This window comes from Talpa europaea, assembly GCF_964194135.1.
Source record: "Talpa europaea genome assembly, chromosome: 3".
Taxonomy (NCBI): domain Eukaryota; kingdom Metazoa; phylum Chordata; class Mammalia; order Eulipotyphla; family Talpidae; genus Talpa; species Talpa europaea.
The window spans coordinates 92510272-92528349 of record NC_140069.1 but is presented as its reverse complement, the minus strand read 5'-3'; the positions used below and the strand labels follow the sequence as shown (position 1 = coordinate 92528349).

Sequence of the window (18078 nt, the reverse complement as noted above, 5' to 3'; positions counted from 1 at the left end):
AAAAAATGTGCATGTTGAAAATGAATGAACAGAATAGTTCTCGTTTAAAAAACCTCATGAACTGGAAAAGAACTGTTAAAGGATCTGCAAAGACAACTAAGAAAAGAATACTTAGGATTTTGAAAGTCAACAAAGATAAACAAATGTAAACAATAAGGTCAAATAAATGTCAGATCATCATACAATGTTAACTTATCTCTTGTCATTCTCTTCTCTCCCATAGTGTTTTTACACTTACTGATTTTAAATGTTCCAATATTTATGTAATATCACATCTTATAAAATGGTGGCAATTTAAAACATGTATCATAATGATTCAAGACTTATATTTCCCCTAACTTTTCCTAGTTTCAAAATAACCAGAAAACTATCTTGAGAACAGTTGCCAATGCAGGACTCCAGAATTAAAGACTCAGACCCCTAAACTTATTTCCATCAGGCTCAATGTAATCTAGGGAAAAAAATCCACTTTCTATGGTTTCTAAATTTTTCTTTTCATAACTTCATACATCTCAATTATAAAGCTGTCATAAAGAATCAACCATGACTCAGATATAATGGAAGATGTAAAAGATTTCTAATTTTAAATGTGCAATATTTACTATGACTATTTACTGAATGCACAAGTGCTTCATGCTGCATCTAGTGTCACTGAAAAGAAAACTTTTCTTTTTTCACCTCTTTAAATTATCTGTTCTAAACAGAGAATATGTATTAGTCATTCCCAAATTTTTGATTTTGGGAGTTGTTGTCAAAAAGTAGAGTAATTTAGACAGTACTTTCACTGTGATGAATATTTTAAAAAGGGATAATGAAATCTAATTCAAAATACTTTGTATTTTGAAATTACTCTCAGTAACAGCAAAACATTACCATACCGATTCAGACTGGTCAAGAAGCCCAGTGTCCACTGTTTGATCCTGTCACTGAGAGGCACAATTAGAAGGAAACAATCCTTTTCCATAACATCAATGGATTTCAAAAGCTAAATTATCACCATCTAAGTACTAGCCTTCCTTTAATAAACTATTATTTATTGTAGTCATTTAATTTTTTCAACTCTTGAGTATTTTCCATCTCAGTGGCAACACATTTGCATTAATGTGATATGGTTCCTGTTCATAGGCACTGCATTTTTTAAAATTAAAAAAATACTTTAATCTTACGTTCTGGAATTTGGTTGAAAAGTTTGAACATACTGGTAATAACAAGGATTTTAGGGAATGAAAACACAGGCTTTCAATCTGTATTTCTAGAACATCAGTTCACACTGACTTGTCAGCTTGTATTTCTACTTGATCGGGTGAGCTCTCCTCAGGTACCCCACTAGTTTGATTTAATCTATCTTGAGAGTCAAAAATTACACTTTCACCACAATGTTTCATTTACTGCCAGTATGAGAAAACAGCAATTTGGGATTTTGTGTTGTGTTGTTTTCTAAAAACATAAAAGACTGCAGAAATGCTTCAAAGACATAATTTAGTCTTTAAAAAATAAAAATGAGTAGGAAGAAGTAGGAAAGGACACAGAAGAGCAGTGTTACTGAGGAAACTGAATAGAATTCAGTTTCTACTATTCTATTTATTATTATTAATCCTAAACATATCAAAATATGTCCATCTTTTCTCACTTTTTCTTCTGTGTAAACTCAGTCCCTCACAGTGTTTAGAATAAAGCAGAATTTTGAATTATAAACTTTATCATAAAATATTTTCACCTAATCCAGTCAAAGAATCTGTTCCTAATTTTACCATGTCCGAAGAAAAATGACTTAGTTTCATAAAAGTACTTCAAAATTACATTTTAGAATGTTTTGATTAATCAGAGATGGGCAAATATTAATGTTGCAATTGAAACTTAAGTGTTGCTTTTCAGACAGTCACAGAAGAGTCATGGCTCCCAAATCTAAGAAGATCCATCCAAGTTGGATTATTTAAACTAGCAATAAATAGATGTATTTTCTTGGAAAAATATCTATTGTTACAGTAAAACTTGAGTTTCCTTTCTAACAAGATTGTATGATTACTCGTTTATATTGTTCTTTCCGCAGGAATTCACACACCCCCTGTTTGCATCCTGTTATTCTCTTAGAGCTTCCCTTGACTTGGCTATACCATTTCCCAATTAGTGAGAGAGTGGTTTTAATGGCACACAAAACTTCTAATAACTGGCCATCCTTTCCATCTACTATTTTACCAGATCCTAAGGATTACCCTGAAAATTTCATCCTCTGTGTTCTCTCAAATATTGTATTGCAATCTTAGAGACATCACTGGCATTTGCAGAAGACTCTGGAACCTTTTTTTTTTGGTGATTATTTCTCTCAGTTTCCATCTAACTATTTCTATATTAAGCAACCTAATAAACTCCTTAAGGTACATGCCTTTCAAGTAAACACATTTATAATCTTCCTAAAATTTTGTGCATTAGTCTTGTCTTTCTGTAGGCAAAGAAAGCAATTAAAAAATAAACAACTAATTCAGGGTATACTCCAGGCCAGGTTAAATCACTGCCATAGATTCATCTAGCATGCTAATTAAAATACAGACTCTGGTTCTACACAGAATCTACTGAATCGACTTTTTAAGAGGGGCATGCCCTGAAATGTGCCTGTGAACAAGCTTTCCAGGTTATCCATAAGGACACTGAAGTTTAAACAGCAGTAATGTAAAAGATTAAAATTAAAATAACATAACTAGAGAAGGAATGGTACAAATATGGTAATAAGATCCTATTGTCAAATACACTGAACCAAAACAAAAAAATAAACTGATTAGAGTTTGGTATGTCCTTTACTGTGGAATTAAATAGGACATACATATCTAATCATACATAAATAAGTATATGTGCACATTAAATGTACACATACAATGCCTAGAAGGCAATAATTTAGTACTTAAATGGCACAGTGACTACTCTCTAAGCAACTTCAGTTCAGTTCTGCCCTACTATTTCAAACAGTGAACAGCCCACACTTTTTTTTTCTTTTTAATACATATAGAGAGAGTTTGATTTTCCATTATAAAGGAGCAGGAAATGAAGAGGCAAAATTCAGGTCAACAAATCTCTACCAGAGTCAAGGATAAAGTTTCCCAGGTTAGTGACTGTGAACTCTCTAAGGGCAGAGATGACATATTACATGCATGGAATCCCACTCCACAGGGTAAAGCAGGAAACAGCATATGAGGATAAATGCTGAGGATCAGGAAAGCATTCCATGAAGCTGGAAGTGGCCTCAAGCTAACAATCTACAACATGTCCAGTTCAACCACCAGTGTCTAAGATTCTGTCTGTAGAGCTAGGGTGGGGCTCAAGAGCTGGCTTTTCTAAGTTCCCAAGTAATTCTGATGCTAATGCTACTTCTCTGTAAACAACACTTTGAGAACCTCTCAGGTCTAGGGAAAAGCACTCAGGACTTTGCTATATAAAATGTTCCCAGAAAAGTAATTTTGAGATATTGTCAGAAAAAACAATGTTGGGCATCTAGAAACATGGGTTCCATTTCTAGCTCTATCACATAGTAACAATATACCTGATAAATACCCATACCACTGAATATCACAAAACTGATTTCAAAGGTGAAGGGTCTGGTACAGATGAAAAATGAAAATTCAAAGACTTTTTATAGAGGTCAGAGAAATTCTAAGAGTTCACTACGAAATTTTAACATATATACTGCCTTTAAATCATTATCCTCAAATCAGTGTCTGTGGCCAGAGCACAACTGTTAAACTATATCCCAAATAAAGAACATATAAAAAAGCAAAAAAGATCAAACCATCTAAATACAAATATAAAAGGAAGTGGACTTTTTTTGTACTAATCTAACCACAAACTACAAATTCAAGTATCTGTGAATGTGGTGTCTGGGCACTTCCTAGTGACCGAGAGTAGCAGTATCAACATTAACCTCATCTGAGACTTGTCAGAAATGAAGAGTCACTGGCCACACCTAAACCTACTGAAAAAGAACCTTTGTTTTAACAAGATCTTTGTGTGATTTACAAGCATGTTAATGCCTGAGAAGCACTGACATAGGCCACTGAGATTGTATCACTAATTCTTTACTACTACTGTAAAGTAACATATTTAAAAGATGGAACATTTGGTGAAAAAAATCAATTTCTGACATAATGGGAAATCAAGGAGTTATTTTACATGAAAAAGAAATGAAATATTTTCAAACAACAAAATATTTATGACAGTGAAACACTATATACTGAGAAGTAATAAATATCACCTAGTTCAAATCTTAACTGTAAAACTCACTAGTAAACTGGAGTATAGGGATGCTAACTGGGTTTGGATAAAATTACAGTTTGTGAGTGGTAGAATGGAGACTAAAATCCAAATCTACTGACTCCTATACTAAGATACTCTTTCTGGTAGAAAAAAATTTAAAATTGCATTCCATGAAATTAACATACAGTTAATATAAAAAAGAAGTGTGCATAACTCAGAAAGTATAAATGACATATCTATGAAAACATACTAAAGGAAATTCAGCAAAAATATAATAGTTAACATTCCTAAAAACAGATAGGGAGAGGGTTGGGGGGAGAGTAAAAGAGTGAGAAAAAGATTGATTTTAAAAGACTGCATTAGTGTAAGTGGAAGTGAAATCTAACATTCTTAATGTGGATATAATTTCCAAATAAAAGATTTTCAAAGAATGTTACTAACATTTAAGAGGCAGAGTCCTTGAATGAATCTGGAAAATTGCTTCATAGAATTATTAAAAATCTAGATTTGAGTCAAGTGTTAAAATACAGCAATCTTTTTCACATATGGCTAATTTTTGCAGTTTTCATCACCAAAGCAGAGGCAGCTATATTCAAAATATGTATTTCATAAGTGGTGAATAAGAAATTTAAGCCTGCTAGCTTACCATCAAAGAAGCTCTTGGCCCTCAGGTAACTGACACTGAGTCTAAGAACGGAGAGTTTGTCCAGCTTATTAATAACATCTTGCGGAAAAGGCAACAGGCTAGCCAATCGGTCCAGCTCTGTATTAAGTCGGTCTCTATGTCGCTTGGAAGGATTTGATTTGATTCCTTCAGCTGGGATTGGCTTGACACTGAAAAATAAGCAGAATACCATGAATCCCTTAAAACATATGAAGCAAAAATTTCTACTGCATTACAGCACCTCCTGTAATATTTCTCTAATAAAACATACATCTAAAGTCTACTTAGACTTTATATATAAGTCCCTTCAAAATGATCTTTTCAGATCTTAAGAAAAACAAGGACAAAGCAAAATTCTTCATAATTTATTAAAAACTCAAGAACCATCATAGGAAAATGTAGACAACACCTTATTGACTTTTTACCAATGGTGATACAGTGATTTCTATCCAAACAATCAACTAAGAAAAAAGAAATCTGCAACATTATGTTAAAATCATGCTTCTTTTGATAACCTCTAGAAAACACGCTGACATACTTTATGTTAGATAAGTAACCCTAAATAATAAGCTGGTATTTCTCATCCTCAGCTTCTTAAATTTCACACTTTCATTCCATCAATGACAACTTTCCAAAACCCTTCTGGCACCTCCAAAAGGTTCCCCAGCTATCCTCCAATATTTAAATGAATAAATGACTTTTTTTTTAACTGTGATTATTGATAAATTTTGCTTTTATGACTGGTGAGTAGTAATTGCACTTACTAGCTTTCACATTTTACTTCTGAGTTTGAAAGTCCAACAACTAGCATGATTTTACCATTTGTGTTTATTTATATTTATTTTTAGACTTATGGTTAGGAGTATACTGGTTCAGAAATGAGAAATTAGGTAACTTCATACAAAGGCTTTACCCAGGAATTCAAAGCAGAAATTCATTACTTAAAGTGACAATAGACCGGCATACACCCATGATGAAATATACAGGGAAGATATTTAAAGAAGTAATTTTGAGATCATGTCACTGCATCTTTCCATTTGTCTTAAAAAGAAATCTCATAACAGACATTTTTGACAATTCAAATTAAATTGAAATATCTTAAAAAATAGAAACTGACATGACCAAAGCACTAATAATTTGATTAAATCAAAACATTTCCAGAAACTTCTGTTTTCAATGTATATATCCAAAATTTATATTAATACTGAAACAAGAAACAAATGATAGCATAAACATGAAATTTTAGCATGTTGAATGCTGTCCCCAATAAATTATTTCTTCAACCTGTTTATCTCTTTTCAAAAGGTTCATTTCTACATAAGTAATAAGTTGATAGTGACGTATTTTCTCTAGACTTTGCATAATCTGTATAATCACGTAACAAAAAATTGGTAACTGTCTCCCTAGCTATTTCCCCTTAATCTTATTGACTTATAATTAAATTTAAATTACAGCTAATTACTATATTTCTCTCATCAACTGAATTTTAATTTTTACCTATAATGCATGTCTACTCATTGAATAATTCTCTACTGATCAACAACTTGTCATCACAAATCGCTATTTGCACCTACCATATCCTGAACAATCCAGGACAACTCTTCTACATATTCAAGCAGTAAGTTGCTTGAAAGAAAGTTGTTTTTTTTTTTTACAAAAGATGGTGTCTGAGATGAAGTCTGAACAAGAATCAGGATTTCAGAAGCATGGCTGGGGGCTGGTGAACTGTGAACAGAGAGCCCTGTCTGAAGTGGGGAGAACAAGGGTACAAGAGAAGACCACATCCTTTCAACACATACTGATCATCTACTACGTGCCAAGCACAAAATACTTAGCCATGAACAAAACTTATTGGCGTTCCTGTTCTCAAGAAGCTTACAACCCAGTGTGAGGACATAGAAATATATGTGAATACACATATAACTTTTCAGACTGTTAAAAGTGTTAAGAAAAAAATCAAGATAAGGAACTAGTAATGAGTGATGGGGTACTGGTTCTTAAGGCCACAGAAAGTCTCTAATGAGATATTTCAGCACAGACACAAATACAGTGATGGAGTGTCGTGTGGGATGCCAAAGTGTTTGTGGAAACAGCAAGTCTCATCATACAAATGGTAAATTTTCAGCTGGGGTTTTACATGGACAGGATGGCATGCAGGCCAGTTGTCACTGAGGATAGCACTTCTTTTTAAATTGCAAGTCCATGTTACTTCTCTGATTCAGACCTTTCAGTAGCTCCAAACAATCCATGTTGCTTAGCCTAGCAAACAAAGTCCTTCTTGATGTTTAAACAACCTCTATTTCTTTGGCTTCATTTCCTCCAGTTAAAGCCTTCCTTGTTTATTATACTTCAGGGCTAAGAAATTATCAATTATACTTTATACGTCAGGGCTAAGAGTTACCAATACGTACTTTGATACTTTTATACACGCTACTTCTTAGAACTTTGATACTTTTATACATGCTACTTCTTAGAATCTCGTGTCTCACCTGCTTGAAAGCCCTACTCAAGTAGCTAACTTTTTATAAAGTCTTCCCTCACCTACTCACAATGGATTCCTCCAGTACCACTTCTGCACCTGATTTATCAATTACAAGTCTCTTATACAACCATTCCATTAATGATTGTTGATAACATCTCCCACAGATGAAATAAAACCCAATCTTGCACTCTTGGTAGCTTTCCAATAATAATTATCAAACACTGGGAAGCAAGACAAGGTGATAGGAGAGAGGCAAAAATAACAACAGTATGAGAACGAAGCTTACAGGCAGTCCTCCATGTGGTATTGTTGTGTTGGTTTCATCCTGTGTTGACTCACTGTAGATGAGACTGCTTGTTTACCCAACACAAAACTGTCCACAGATCTAATATAATTCACTCTTATGGAATAATATGAGATCCAATATGTATACATATATGTAACCTCTACCGCACACACGTGTTTGTTGCTCTCATTACTATGTAAACCTAATTATTTGTATCCCTAGTACACAGCATGCTATTAAGCACAAAGTGAATTCTCAGTTCATATATGCTGATTGGTAGTGTCCAAAAGAGAAATGACTGCAGCCTGACCAAAGTTAGTGGTAGTGAATTGAGTTGTTAAGGACTGGCTCGAGGCACTTAAGTACAGCACGTTATGGCTCTCATGAAGCTTGGTATACAGTCAGACTCAAATGTTCACTGAGCTAAACTGATCTGCAGACCAACTAGGTCTAGGAAGTAAGGGAAAAGAAAATACTGAATAAGGAGTGGTTGCAAATGGCTTAGAATAACAAATATATTTCCTAATGGAAGATATATCAAAGAGAAACTAGATGAAGGCAGACCTTAGTGAAACCAACATGGAGGTACAAGGTTGAGGAAAAGGCACAGGCAATGATCACAGAGGAGGAATAGGGCAGACGAGAAAAGCAGCAGGGCACATTATTATGGAGGTCACAGAGCAAAGTCAAAGGCACGAAAGGATTGAGTAAGATCAGAGGAGGTACCCGCTGGACTTGGCATTTCAAATCCAATGTTATTAAATAAAGTAATATATTTGACAGACTTTCCAACTGATTTTGGAGAATTCAAAATTATTTTGTGAAAATAATCCATACTTGTTCTAACATTGAAAATGCACAGAATAATTAAAAATACAGAGTAATCTTACATCCAATTACACTTGGGTTATGCTCATACTTTTACTTTTGTATTGTCTTTACAATCTTTGCCAAAATACACTGGTAATCATCTACTTAAATAAAAGACTGCAACTGAAATATAATAAACATCCCTGTAAGAGTGGATTTGAGAGCTGTGGAGTTCAGATAGCTCCAAAAAGAGTGAGGCGGTAGGATGTGAGGCGGTAGCAAAGGAACAATTTATTCCTTTTTTAAACCTTCACCTCCAATATCTTGTCCCAACCTGCAAAATCAAAATCATTGTGAAATCAAGGCTGTCGCTGACTGCATGCCATGCTTCTGTTTTAGAAGTCTTGCACTGGTGGTAACAGGCCCAACAGCTTATCCAATGCCAGTGTGAATGCTATCTTTAAAGCTTTTTTAACTCTCAGTCTAAAATGTCTGTTGGGTTCATCGTTTATGCCCACTGTGTGACACAACATTGAAAAATTTAACCAGTTTAATCACAAAATAGTGTAACTGTAAATGTTTATATTTTTATATGACATTTTTCATAAAATCTCAAACAACATGCAAAGAGAGAGTTTCAGGAATTGTATGAGATTAAAAGAACATTTTTTCTAATAGAGATTACTTATCACAGTACCGAGTTCAGTCTATCAGCTTTTTCTTTTGGATGATTTAATCTATTTAATAGACTGACTCTGTCTACCAACAACAATTTGTTTAACTTTATTTCCAGTCCTTGTACCTGAAAGTCCTCTAATTCATATTCTCTAGAACTCAGGCATCCCCCCTTTTCTGCATCTACTATGCTTTCTACTTTCCACCCAACAGCTATATAAACCTCAGCAAATCTCTCCGTATCAACTATATACCATTAGGCTCAACTCTCAAATCCACTCATTCTTCATTTCCTCCCCATGGCTTCCGTATGCACTCACTTATCTCTGAACATAAATGTCAAATGTTTACAGTGCTAAATGAATAAATTTAACTTATAAATTAAAATTTATTTATCACCAATAAATTGGAGAGGTGATCTGTGGCATAAAGTCAAATTTCATTATCAAGCTAAACCCAAGTAAATATTTTACTTCCCTATTTGAGGCAAAAACATCTACAAGAATTCTGAGTGGAAGTAATTTTGAGTCGGAATTCTCCACTCTCTTGCAGCTGCTCTAAATTTGTAATGGGATCTTCTTTTTCCCTCTTTTAGCTATATCTAAGGAGAGGAGAAAAGATATGAACAACTTCTAGACTCTAGCACAAGAGTTTAACAGTAAAATCATTCTTGATTTCATGCTAGAAATCATTCTTCCATAATCCTGGGGGAAAAAAAAAATCAAGAATGTTCCCTTATTCTTCTTCTATGAATACACATTTTAGAAGTATTTCCTTTTGAACTGCATGAAATATATCTATTTTTGTCAAAATTACTAAAACATTACCAGAAAAAAATTTTAAGTTGTCAGTTTTTAATACTCAAATAATACGTAAAAATTTACTATATATACTGTACTAGAAACTGTGGTTGCTACAGAGAAAAATAACAGATCTTTAAAGAGCTGTTTCCTAGTAGGAGGAGATACTTTCTATAACAAGGAAAATCAAACATGATGTATTGCTCAATAATGCAGGTGCTATAAAAGTGATGCTCAAGAGCTCAAAAAGCAGAGCTCATGAACAGTGGAGTTAGCGGTGAGGATTTACGGATGCGGCATTTAAATCAGGTCTGAAAAAGGTAACTTCAAGTTTGATACGGTAGCATACTGCAACTACCCCTTCTTCCAAAAAAACCAGGCCAAACAAGGAAAACAAGAGAAGTCTAAACCAAGACACAAATGATCTGAAGATAAAAAATAGGTAAGAAAGAAATCAATGGCCAATAGAACAGGAAAGAAAACATAATCATAACATAATTACATAGTGGAGTAGTAAATAATATTTTGAGAAAAAAAATAATGCAATGCGAAAGTGAACTGAATACAATATTGTAATGAAATTAGATTGGGAGACTGAAGTGGAGAGATGAGACAGTGCTAGTAACTGTAACGATCACAACAAAACATCAACAGTCAAACATGCTAAACTTCAGATAGCATTATATACACATATTATGGACTTTTTTATTGTGCATGTGTTATTTAACAGGCTACTTTTCAAGACAATATTTCAATCAAAAAAAGGTAAAGGAACAAATTTAAAATGACTGAAAAAAAATATGACAAAGCAAATTATATGCAAATCAACCTCAAGGAGAAAAATCTGTGAACACTCACAAACTATTACTTCTACTTCTGACTATTACAGGTCCTACTAAAAAACCACAATCTCGACATATAAATTCCACTACCTCTCACCTGTTTTGCCGATTAAATTGACAATGTTGTTAAGCAAAAAACCAATAGGAATGTAAATTTATTGTACAATAAAATTTCAAAATGCAGACACCTTTGTATCCCAAAATCCCACTCACATAATTTTCCCTAAGAAAACAACTAAGAACTTGGAGAGAAATTACCATATCTCAAAGTACTTGGAAATACTAGTTAGAATATTAAAAGTTTGGAAATAACCCCCCCAAAGAAAAAAAAATTAAATTATGGAACAGTAACACAACTGAGTACTATGCAGCTATTACAAATGATATTTTAAAGGAGTCGTGATAGATAATAAATCAATAAGATTCTAAGAGGAAACAGCATGGGTGCAAGGAGGGAGGTAAGCAAGTACAAATCATGTATGACAAACCATACATAATTTATTCAGAACATTAACTACTAGAGAAGTAACTGAACAAAAAAGAAATCCTTAGGATATGGCTGTACCACAAGTTATGGGGAAAAAGCTTTAGAGACAACGATCCAATATTCAAATTCAGTTCTGTCATTTACTACTGGACATCTTTTAATTTGAATCTCAAGGTTTATGCAGAAAACTAAAATTATACATTTGCGTAGTACTCATAAAATGATGTATGTAAAACACTATGCACACCTGTATCAAGGGAAGTTTATAAAAAGTTTTTGTCACATAAAATGACTATATAAAAATACTCTATTTTGAATGAAGTTTGGCAATTAGAAAGTACTGTTGTTAAAAGATTTGCATGGCACTTATTTTCAAGTAACTGCCTTATTTATAATTCAATTAGCAAGTACTATACAAGCTTATTCTCCAGAGAAGAGGCACAGTTCTGCCATATCCACAGAGAATGTAATCATATACTGCCTCTCACTGTTTCACAGGAGAATTTATTGTTCTGTAATAATGTCAGCTAAAATTACTTAAAGAATAGATTTGTGTTAATTTCTTTTATATACTAGCAGTCTTTCCAGCTGATACAATGCTTTTGGTCTGCTAATTTCAGTTGTGAAATTAGCAGTGCATGTGGCAGTTCATGCGTTGACTATCTTGCTTTATTGGTCAATCACCTTCCCTGATGTAGAAAAGCAAGGAAATTAAACCTTACCTTTTGGTTTAGACCTACTACTGTTTCAATTTTTATCTCACACTTTCCTCTTTTGCCAGTGACTTTTTAAAAATAAATGTTACTAATAACAGTTTCTCTTACTAATTTCATAGTTCCAATATACAAAGGCCTCTGGTGAGAAACAATTATGTAACTAAAACGTTCTATCCTTCTATATTAAAAGCTAGTTTAAAAATAGTATCTTATTACATTTATGTGATAGATTTTCAGTAAACACTACATAATTTTATTCTACTAAATTTTATTTTATGAAAGTTCATGAAGTTTAACAAGAACAAGTAGTAATGCGGTAGACACAGCAAGAAGCAATGCTTGTTGTTTTACATTAACATACTAGTATGGTAATAAAAGTAAAAAGGAGTAGCTGATGCTCAGATGCTGATTGCAGTGATCACCGCTACTGTTCATACCATTTTCAAGTGTACATGTCCTTAACTCAAACCTATTATTTGCCAGTATTCAGTGCTTTCTTGAACTACAGTAAACTGAAATACCAGAAGAACTTGATCTGTATTACTAAAACTTCAAAATACAAAAATACAACCAAAGTTATAGTCACTAGAGAAACAACAGGTTATATATAATTTAATGGTATGCTTCTTAACCTATCTTCATAAGACAGCACGACGAAACAAATGAACAAAAATACTTTCATTTCCAAAGAAACTAAATTAATAAAAGGTTCTAAATAAAAAAAATGTATTCTCGTTTTCATTGTTTTTAGCAGAGTTATTAAGTATGGGGCAACATATTAGGGAAATTTATAGAATTTATTCCTAATGTTATCACTAAAGATTTCTTCTTGAACACAGAAACATCTATCAAAGGCTAAGTTGTTTCAGATTCTTTAATTCTAGATTTTATTATTCCCAAAGAAACATTTGCTGATCATCTACTATGGACAAGATTCTGGTGGGATTAATTTAACACATTTAAGATGCATTTCCTGCTAAAAAATAATTTTTAATGCTTGACTTGCCACTAGAGGGAGTTTATCTTATTTAATAAATTCAGTGGAAGATTCACTTAAGATCTTCACATTAGAATTATGTCACCAACTTGATTGCAAAATTTTATGGAACTGTATATTTAAGTGGCCATTTTATTAACAAGTCTCTAATTACACTACAACCTATTTTCCCTTTGAGTAAAATAAAATGGATATCATTTAAGGATCAAAAGCGAAAGAATCTCAATAGCATTTTCAGCTTAAGCACTATGTATTTCTTCTGACAATGCTGGCATATTTTAAGTCCCATTAGGCACAAACTAGTAACTAGGAAACTCATATTAAACCTAGTATTATGTTTAACAACCACATTCTTAAAATCACATTTAACTGCAATGTAAAGTTAACCATTTTTTATTCAGGTAAAAGTAAATGACAAATAATTTCACATGATTCTGTAAATATCAACATTAGGCTTTCCTTATGTAGTGATGTTGACATTTTAAGGCATTTATATGATTAGAAGTAATGCACGTGCTCAATAAAGAGCTGATGACCACCAATGCAGCTAACTAAAATGAGGAAAATATTTGTTATATTGTATTAGGAGATATTATTTACAACTATGTTAGTCTCATGAAATATACAAAAGTATTGAGGTAACATAATAAAAAGTACATCTTACATAGATAAAAATATATTATATTTAAAAGGGAAATCTTAAATGCTAGCTAGAAGCTAACAATGTTAAACCTCATAATGATTGATTTTCTTTTAAAAAACCATCTCATCTCTGAACTTTTGTAAAACATTGATTATAAGGCAAAACTCAAAAACTTCTCAGGGAGATCTCCAAGTTCCTGACCAACCACATAAAACCCATGATACCCTTTTTTATTGTTAAATGTACTACTGTAATAATAATACACAGAAGACACGTTTAGGATGTCTCACAGTTAACTATCAATGACAAAGTTAAATTAGACAAATACATTTTTATATAAAAAACAACTCTACAAAATGCAAAATAATGTAAACCACAAAAATGTCCAGACACAATTGCTGACTCGGCAGTATTTCTTGTGTCAGTCACACTACAAAGTTAAGACTTTCAAATTTTAATCAATCTAATTGAAATAATTATCTTGTTAATAACAAATTCAGATCTACAGAACTAAGGTCATGGAAATTCTAAAAGAAAATGAAATCTCCAAAATAATGAAACTTTTAAAGCAGTAACTGGTATTTAGCCTACATCTAAAGCTGTTATTCCTCTGGTTCTAGGTAGTGAATAACAAGATTTAAGCAAAATACACACTTCTGATTTGTAGAGTGTTTTTTTTTTAAATCTGAATTGCTTATTAAAATTTGAAAAACATAACTCAGAGTTAATGAAGACTAAATTAACATGTGAATACAGCGAACTCGCAGAAACAGAACTGTCTGAAGCAAGGATTTAAAAAATTTAAAGTATTGTCATGTAACCTCACCAAATATTCCACCAAAACAAACAAGTATAAATCTGTAATCACGCTCTTACAACTCCAAAACTTTGTAGGGGAGAGAAAGAAAATTAGAGAAAGAACGACAGAAAGAAAACGTCTGTTTAAATAATTCTAGTTCCAGATCTCCTACTTTACAAACTCTAAATAATCACCCCCAAATTGATAAGAAAGCTTCCCCAAAAGGTTGCTGATATTACAAAACTCCCACTGTATCCGGTCCACTATATTCATACCTGCTATCATTTTTACACACTTTGCAGATATGACCCACGTTGAGGGTTACAAAATTACTACCAAATAAGTAAGAGGGCAGCAAAAGTCTGTTGCATCGGAGCAAGATGACACCTTCAGAGGCACCCAGCACCTTTCCAGCATTTGGCACGTGTTTAGCTCTTCAAAACACCTCCCTCTATGAAGCACCCCCCTAGGAATGAGACCAGCCTCTAAACTAACCGATGAGAATATTAAAAGTGGACGGGACTTCAAGGAGGGTTTAGGTTAAGTAATCCACCAGCCCCGCGGGGCAGACCAGAGCTGTCAACAAACTAGGACCACAGAAACAGAAAACAGAGCTGCAAATCTGTGGGGGGCACCCGGGGGTGCTTTGTATGCTGGGGAGGGGGTGGGGTGACTGTTTAAAATGCAATAATTAAAAACGGGGAAATGCAGGAAGTCAATCTCTACCCGAGCCTCCAAATCTCGATTCCCCCGACTGACTCCAAGGGACCTACTCCCGCGACCGCGGGGATTTGGGGTGGGGAGGGGCGCCCCCCGCCCCGCACCCGCGTGCCTGACTGCCCAGTCCCCGCGCGGAATCGCCGGGACACTCACGTTTTCTGCACTGGCTTCCGCCGCTTGCGACTGGCGTAGGTGATGTTGGCGCTGCTGCTGTTCATGGTGCCCCGGCTGCGGCGGCTCCTCTCGGGCGCGGGTGACCGGGTCCCCAAGACCTGGCGGCCGCCGGGTTCCGCGAAGCCGCGCCCCTTGCACCTGCCTTCTCCCGGGGCTTGGGTGAGCACACCGCGCCCCCACCAGCCTCCACTCCGCAGCCCCGCGCGTCCAGGTGCGCCGCCCAGGCCCGCTGGGGAACGAGGGGCGGAGACCCGCGAGCCCCGCGGCGCAGGTGCCGTCTAAGCCCAGGGAGGCGGCGCGGCGCTGCCCACAGGTGAGGCGGCCGGGCGGAGGAGGAGTCTGCGCTGCCTGTTTGGAATCCCGGCCCGGGTCGTGGGCGGTGGCGCCGCGCCCCAGGACCGTCGCCGTGGCCCCTTGGGTAAGGGAGGCGCCGCGAACCTAGCTCTCGGGGCTTCCCCGGTGCTGGGTGCTTCCCGCCAGCGGGGCTCGGGCGCCGACGCCAGTCCTCCTCCTCGGTGCCACCCGCTTCCTCTCGCCTACGCGGCCGCCGCAGGTCTGAGCCGAAGGTCCCCGACACACGCTCTCTGGGGCGATCAATCAGCGGACGGCCCCCGCCGCCTCCCGCGCCGCGCCGGCTGAATTGCAGAAGCAGCCCAGACCCCGCAGCAGCCCCGCCCCGCCCCTCGTAGCCCCGCCCCGCCCACCTTAGCCCCGCCTCTCTTCCCGCTCCCCGAGGGGCCCCACCCTGGCGGCACGTGATGACGCAATACGTGCCCACGTCACCCAGTAGCCACTTTCGTGAGGTCGAAAAGGTTCTGGACGCATCCCCTGCCTGGGAAAGAGGTGTGACAACGTTATGTGGAGCCAAGCTCTTGAAGTTCTATTGTCTCAAGGACAGATATGCCAAGTAGAGAACGTAACATCCTCTATATGAGAGACAGTGACTCAGCTAACTTTTTGCTAAAAATTACTATGAGCTGGCAGAGAAACGGTGGCGCTCCGAATTTCCCTAGTGCATCAGGAAGCCACATTTGAGCTGAAACAGGAAGGCTAGCAGGGGTTTTGGGGCTTTTTGGGGGGGCCTCCATACTAGACATAATGTCTTTACCCCACCCGAATAACTTTGTTATTCCATCACGTTTCCCTAGGGTTGTAAGAAAGGAACGAAGCACTCTGGTGAGGTTGGAGAGAGGAGCTGGAAATGAAGTTCAGTTATTCTAGAATCAAATCATGAAGCCTTGATAAAGAATATAGATCTTTACTCTGTAGGTGCTAGAAGCCTTTTAAAAGCCAGAAAGAAAAAGAAAAATACCGGATGGTCTCACTTATAGCAGGAATTCAGAAACCCTAAATAAGGGACCAGAAAAAAGACTAATTATAATAAAGTAAAAACCAAAATCAACAAGCAACTATAAACTAGACACACACTGGGGGGAGGAGGAGGGAAGGGGGGAGGAGGGTGCAAGATCAAAACGGGGGTGGGGGGGTGAGGGAATTGTATGGGGACTATAACCAAGATGAAAATGCTTACATTGTACAAAAATGAAAAAGATGTAAAAATATATAAAAAAAATTTTTAAAAATAAAAAAAAATAAAGTCAATAATCAGATATGAACAAAGTAGATGGAAAGTGGATGCAAGGAAAATAGGTTGTTGAAACAGTCCATGTTAAAGTCCAGGGAAGTGACAGTGAAGGTGGAGATGAGAGAGAAAATGTAGATAATAGAAAATTTTAATGAGGGAGAGAGAGCAATCTCAAATGCCTCTAAGATTTCAGACCTTTCCTATGCTATTAATCAAAATAGTAAACACAGAAAGGAAATGTCTGTCATCAGAAAGGCATCCAGATAAGAACGTCTAGATGACATCTCATCACAACAGCCATCCTACATTTTAAAAAGCTTTCAAATTGTTTCTACCTGTGAGTTTGTTGTCAAATTCAGTGCTTCAATAAATAGAAAGCAAAATCTCCTTTAGCTGAAATTTTGCTCTGTTGGCTATTCCATCCCCCAGGTTAACATGAGTCATATTCACTTATTCCATACCACTTCTGCCTAAATAGTTCAGTAAGTACTACAAAATTTTGTTCATTGCAATGGCCCTAACTCATCTTCCTCCACCATATTCAATAATAAAAGAAAGTGTGTGTCCAGCTCAAATGCTATGTCATTAAGGATTCTTTCACTGATATTAGCACACATTAATTAAATCAATACATATTTTGTGAGTGAGTCCTATGTGCCAGAAATTATGCAAATCATAGTTTTTGTACCAGAAACTAGGCTGGGAAGACTATAGTGAACAAAAACAGAAATGCACTCTGAGTATTTTAATGGAGAAGTACATGATTCTGCATAATTTTCTAGTACATAAATGTGACCTAGTCATTGAGGCAAAATGATGATTGAGTTGAGGTGCAAGGGATAAAGTAAGATTACCCAGGAGAAAGGAGAGAGAGAGAATGCCAAGTCAATGGATCAGGATGGACAGCAATCCTTAGTGGGTAAGAGTGTGGCAGATCTGAGTGACTGAAACAATTTCAGCATGAGCAAAGGAGGACACATTTTTATTTCAAAATATCACCATATCTGCAGGACACAGAACAGATTAAGAAGAGAAGAGCAGAGTGGCATGGATGGAAGTAATACTGCTTGGGAAACCATTTGTAACAGGCCAGTGAAGAGATAACAATTATTGATACTGGCTGGGTGGGGTAGTTTGGGTGGAAGTGATAGTGGAG

At 36.0% G+C, this 18078-nt stretch overlaps 1 protein-coding gene across 1 annotated transcript in view; it reads right to left on the bottom strand.

Annotated features, from left to right (window-relative positions):
* Nucleotides 1–15381, bottom strand: part of AHR (aryl hydrocarbon receptor) — a gene marked incomplete at both ends in the record, with an annotated part of 34438 nt that extends 19057 nt beyond the window's left edge. The window contains 2 exons of the mRNA XM_084229764.1: nucleotides 4889–5076; nucleotides 15317–15381. Of these exons, the coding sequence (XP_084085890.1) occupies nucleotides 4889–5076; nucleotides 15317–15381 (253 nt within the window). The remainder of the gene's footprint in view (nucleotides 1–4888; nucleotides 5077–15316) is intronic.
* Nucleotides 15382–18078: the final 2697 nt, after the last annotated feature.